The sequence below is a fragment of the Habropoda laboriosa genome, unplaced genomic scaffold (genome assembly GCF_001263275.1).
Source record: "Habropoda laboriosa isolate 0110345459 unplaced genomic scaffold, ASM126327v1 scaffold409, whole genome shotgun sequence".
Taxonomy (NCBI): domain Eukaryota; kingdom Metazoa; phylum Arthropoda; class Insecta; order Hymenoptera; family Apidae; genus Habropoda; species Habropoda laboriosa.
In genome coordinates this window covers 56,657-62,905 of record NW_017100630.1, presented here as the reverse complement: position 1 = coordinate 62,905, position 6,249 = coordinate 56,657, and the positions used below count along the sequence as shown (strand labels likewise).

The 6,249-nt window shown below is 31.6% G+C and overlaps 1 protein-coding gene across 1 annotated transcript in view; it reads left to right on the top strand.

The window, feature by feature from the left end:
- Window positions 1-2,009, top strand: part of LOC108576785 (CD63 antigen-like) — a 5,640-nt gene extending 3,631 nt beyond the window's left edge. Inside the window, exons 3-5 of the mRNA XM_017939845.1 lie at window positions 1,157-1,327; window positions 1,513-1,725; window positions 1,821-2,009. Of these exons, the coding sequence (XP_017795334.1) occupies window positions 1,157-1,327; window positions 1,513-1,725; window positions 1,821-1,886 (450 nt within the window). The 3' untranslated portion in view covers window positions 1,887-2,009. The remainder of the gene's footprint in view (window positions 1-1,156; window positions 1,328-1,512; window positions 1,726-1,820) is intronic.
- Window positions 2,010-6,249: the final 4,240 nt, after the last annotated feature.

Below are 6,249 nucleotides of genomic sequence, written 5' to 3'. Positions count from 1 at the left end.
ATATTTTCTTTACTATTATATTTTTTAGAAGTATTCGACTAATATCGCTATGAACGAATGTAGAGTCGTTCACAGAAGTCTACGTGCGTATACCCGACGAATGCGAAGCTTTATGAGCCAAATATTTCGAATTTACTAATCTTTCTGTGATATCCTAGTATTTTAAATAAACTTAGAAACAAAGATTTTTTTGTAATACTTTTTAATTATACGTCCAGATTAGTTTGGAAGTATGCATATTTCACGGTGTGTATAAAAGAATGATTTTTGTTAATTATTCTAAAAAATTCAAACAAGATTTTTCTAGGATAAGTTCAGACTTTGCAAAATATTGAAGATTGGCAAAATAGTCCTTGTTTAAGATACAGGTTTCACGTGTGAAGATGCAACGCTTTTATAATGTAATTGAAGAAATTACAAATAATTACAAATATTCTGCAACAACGTGTATCCTTACAAAGGAGGGTTACCAAACACAAATCGTGAATTTCGATGAAACTTACGTATAATGTAGCTTTCGAGAAAGTATTTAACACGTATTTTCTTTTACGTATCAACTTCCAAGTTTAGGGGGTGAAAATAGCCCTTCTTTCAGTGTCTCGAAAACTGTTGGACTTAGAAGTATGGTTCAAATATACGAAATGTGTGTTTTCTAACAAGAAACCTGTATTTAATGTACCATTTACAAAAATGGATATTTTTCAAAACCATTTACATAGGCAGTTTTCTTATTAGTAAATATACATTTCGTACATTGGAACCGTTTTTCTACGCCCAATAATTTTCGCGATACCGAAAAACAAATTATTCAACCCTAGCTTCTTCACCATGGGGGCTATTTTCACCCCCAAAATTTGCAAGTGGACAGAAAAAACGAGAATACGTAAGTTTCATAAAAATCGACCATGTATACTTGGTGAGCCGTCCTTTGTTTGTTGAGTTTGACTGCTTAAATGTACGAAATTAAATGGGTGTATTGTACGTGGACTTTTGTGGCCGAGTTTACGTATTTTGATGCACGAGATTTGGGACGAACTTGCGCGACTGGATAAAAAGTTTATAAAAAGAAATCGAACTTGTTCGCTACTCAAATTAATAATCTTTCCAAGAATCTCAATTTTGTTTTTTTTTTGTTCACGTAATTTCTTGTTTCCAGTTCACGTCGTTATTGGTCATCGTTTTTATTTTGGAACTATCAGGTGGTATATCTGGGTATGTTTTGCGTGCTAGAGCATCGTCGATCGTCCAGGGTAAAATGATAGATTCGATGAAGCTGTATGACAACAATACCGAGATACATACGATTTGGGATAAGCTTCAGCAAGATGTAAAGCCTTTAATCCTCTTAAAGCATTTTTTTTTTTCATAACATACTTTATATTGACTGTTCATTTAATTTCTATAAATTATTTCCACTTAAATACTAATTTTTCTACGAACATAATTCAATTAGCTACGTATCAATCGTTTTAATTGAAAATGAACAAATATTATAAATATTAATTGTTCTAGTTCCATTGTTGCGGAACAAATGATGCATCCGAATGGACTAAGTTGAATGCGAGTATTCCTCTCTCATGTTGTGACAGTATGTTACCACCAAAAAATTGTACTAGTGAATCCAAAACACTGCACTCCGAAGGTTGTTACAAGGAATTTCTTTCGTTCATCAAATCGCATGCCGTGCAACTTGGTGGTGTTGGTCTTGGCATTGCTTTCGTTCAGGTAGGCCACATATGTGTAATAGAAATGTAAAGAAATAGAGAGAGGAAAAAATTGAAACGGAAATTCTATTTTTGCTGTTATTGTTTCTTTTCCAGGCAATGGGAATTTGGTTCTCAGTTTATTTAGCACGATCGATTAGAAACAGTTACGAAACCGTGTAGAATTTGACAAGAATTCGAGAGAATTGTCATATACGTGACAAATTCTTTTAATTGGAAAACATCCACCAACCATCCAGAACCTCATTTAAAAAATGTTTATTATAAGTAACATATTTTGTGTCTCCCAGGTTTGCTATTAAGAAATACAGAATCTATAAGATATAATATTATATTACAGCGTATACATATATATATATATGTATAATGCATACTTCAATTTATAAAATAGAAGTCCTAAGATTACTATCGAAAGAAAAAAGAATAACCATTATGTATTCAGGAAGATACCTTTTAAGTGCAAATTTTTAAATTTATGATACTTGTCATATGTACACGTGGTAATGTTTAATAATACCATGTTCAAAATTACCATTACCTATTATTTCATTTTTCGGCAGGGATATTTTATTTGTATGTACCTAACCTAACCTTTTTATGTTTAAAAATACTTCAAAGTATCATAACTTACAAAAGAACAAAAAGATCATATGTGGATTTTTCATAAAATTGTTTAATTACCGATTAATATGTACTCCTTGTGTGGTATATTTGAAATCAAGGAATACATAGTCCCACGTCGCAGTCGGAACAGTACAAGTACCGAATATCGGTTTTGGCGTGCCCGTACGACGGACAGGCTCAACAGCGAAAGAGTTAATGCAATGGAAAGAGAATTTTTTTCGATTTGTTAATGACATTTTGTGTTAAACTATAATACCCCTTTTATTTCCTAAAATTGGTCATTTTTCTTATGCAAATTATGCAGTTAACATACAATATGCTCCTGAACAGTATGCAACCTTGGCATTCAATAGATTCTTTTTCTTAAGTGATTATTGTACAAAATTCATTTTGCATGGCCAGTAATTAATCCATGCAAAAATGATTTGAAATCATGATGGATGAGGAAAGAGTAACAGACAGCCACGCGGTTAGCCAAGTTGGCCTCATTCAGGCTATGCGATATATATCCTATTTTTATATAAGCTTCTGGATATGGTCTTAAACAGTTGAATATGCAATGCCTTTTTACAATATTAACTGATGCTAAAGAGGAACATTCTTGCGATACAGATTGCAAAATGCCGTTATTAAATTCCGAGGACATTCCAAATCGAGGTTCATTTGCAAGGATTCTATACACCTATACGCTGTTCTAGCATTTCTAATACTGTTTCCAAAAATGATACACAAATTTTCTGTCACGGCCGTTGTATTACTTCCTCTCTGGAACTCGTAAAGAATACAATGCCACAAATGCGTCATACTCTGAGATGTTTATTATCAAGTTTTTAACGATAAATCAACTAATAACTACTAAGGATTTCTCTTATATTTTATTTTACAGGGCGAGGGCAATAAATGTCGAGAGCAATGGAGAGTTTGAAATAATGATTTGAAATAATTTTAAACACCATGAAAATATGAATTGAAAAAGCGATACAATTTATTGCAGTTTTTTCTACTCATTAATACATATTTGCGTTTCCAGTATGTCTTCAATAACTTATCCACAAATTCAATGCAGTTCAGAGAAAATAGTTGTTTTTTCACTTAAAAGAATGATATAGAGGAAAAAGATGTTCAGAAGAATGGTGACAAAAAATGAGTTAGGTATGTGATAAAAAGATGTATGTATTCATTTGGTCACAATTTAGATAAGAGCAGAGAAACTAACAGATGACATTTTGAACATAAAATGTACTGATTTTGCAGACCAAAAGAGATGTCACCTATTAAATGTATTAAATTTAATCGACGCTCGCTAACTGATAAATAAAAAGAAAAAGTATAAAGTTGTATATAAAAACATTAAAGGTAATTTCAAAGACTTTAAAAAAAAAAAAGGAAATAAATGTACAGTTTTACTTTATCATTTTGGAAGCTCTTTTGATTTGCGTCATCGACGGAAATCGTTTACGATCAAACCAGTAACAACGAAAGCATAGGAGGCCACGTTATGCACTTCGGCCTGTATATATTTATAATCACATTCTTATAATCTTTTTTTCTCCAATAATCAAACCTTATATTATTCAAAATGCCAGAATAACATTTCGATACTTCGTAAATCATTGTCAATATTGTCTTACTTTTAAAAATTATTTCTCAAAAATTATTTTCACTCTGTGTACCGAGTAAATAAAGCGTTATACTATTTTGAATAAAAAAGTTAAAATTAATATTAAAATTAAATCATTACCTGCGACGTTACATTTGTCTCATTAAAAGGTACAAATATTATTGCTCGGTTCATTTTAATATTATATAACACTAGCGTTGCAGTGCATACATTCAAACAACTGTATTCAAACCAACGTGATGATAATCGTTTCAAATAAGAATGTTTTAAATTTCACAGTAACAAGCATTAGGCACGTAAGTACGTTTTAACTCGTGACATTTTAATTCATTCTTTGTTTTGGTTGTGATTTGCTCCTTTTTTTCGTTTATTTGAATTTATATCATTTTCTGACTGACAAGTCGATTACTTCTCTGCGATGATCGTTATGTTATTATCGATCACCATTTAAATACCAAATTTTATAAATCATTTCGGGTGAAAGATGGTGAGAACGACAATCGAATTGTGTGCGGATTGAACGAAAGCAACTCGTATTCACTTTCAAATGCTACATTGAATCGCGTGTGGTTTTAGCCGGGAAAGCATTCTTGGTTTGAAATAAAGTTTACCAGGGCTTGTAATACTTTTCCACGTATGAATAATGAACGTGTTCTGAATTACCCACATGATGATACGCGTGAGTCATGTTCCGTATTTTCACGCATGGGCGTAGCGGCCGGTCGATGTGCCAGTGCCGACTATCTTCAGGTTGCTTATGCTAAAAAGCGGGTAAATAGATTACTGCCAGACGTGATTTTTACCATTGAGTTCCGGATAATTTATCAAATCGAACAAACCTTAATCGAATAAATATTACATATTTCCTCTGCTGTAAATTATTAATAAATGTATTGTTTATCATACACAGCTAACCTTATATAATATCACAATGATTTGGAATTGGAAAACGAAGAACTTTATCCAACAAAATTGTAAATTTTACGATTGTTTCTTTTTTGGTACTTAAAACTTGTGTTTAATATTGTGCTGATACATTTCTATTTCTTTAATTTTCAACTAAACGTCTTATTCGTACAATGGTTCTATCGATATTCTAAATCTATCCAGAGAAAACTTTATTAGTCTTCGAAAGGAGAATTTTCATTTTAATCAGTGTCTATATCTATAATCTTTCAATCCTGTTTTAATATAAATATATATATAGTGTCTTTATGTAATTTGTATGCATTAAGGTAGTTAATCAGTTAAACGAAACACCGCAAGTCACTACGTAAAAGTAATAACTGTACTATAACTGTTGTTTGCAGATTGATAGTAAATAATTATAGTAATTTGAATCGATAATATTAGACCTTTGTTTTACGTTATTGAACCCACCCGTTATACACGTCGCGGAGTGTAAGTCCGCAAGTTCATTTTATTCTCACAAACTAGAAAAGCAGTATCTAGCTTTATGATCTTCCGTAGCTTCGATATATGCGTAAAAACATATTAAATGATCAAGTAGTAGAATAAATTTTTTATTAAAATGTAGAAGGAAAGTTAAACAAAGAATAAAATAAATAGGGAAGCAAACAGTTAAACTTTGCGGATTGTAAGTCCGTAAGCGTGTTACGCTACAATTCGTAAGTATATACCGGGTGGCCCAATTTTTTCGGATCGAACTTTGTCGGTATGTTCTATGGATGTAAGTAAGAAAAAAATGTTCTATAAACATAGGTCGTTTGAAGCTTTGTTAAAAAGTTAACAGAGAAATACGAAGGGAATTGTAACGAACTTGCGGTTACTATGATGCAAGACATCATAGTACATAGGCACTGCCAAAAGTTACATTCCACACTTTTAACGACCTCAGATCGTAAACACAGCTCGCATAAACAGACTAGGTCTACACATCGCTGTTCCATTCCTATTTTGTATCATAACCTCACATTCCATTCCAGTTATAACTTGTTAAAAAAGCATCAAACTCCTACCTATGTTTGTGTCAAATTTTTTTATTTTTCATGCCCATGGAACGTATTGACGAAGTTTGGTCGGAAAAAGCTGGGACACTCTGTATATAAATACGCGTAAAATGGAAAGTTATTAGAATTGTAATAAATTGCTTACTAATCAACGAAAGCAAATAGTAGCAAATATGACATTTAATCCATTGTGAATGCACTGTTGAATATTAATACTATGAAATTTGTAAATACTGTGCTATAATTAACATTACTAGCAATATTTTTGTTCAAAAGAGAATTTATTTTCAAATAAATTATCTGTTTTTAA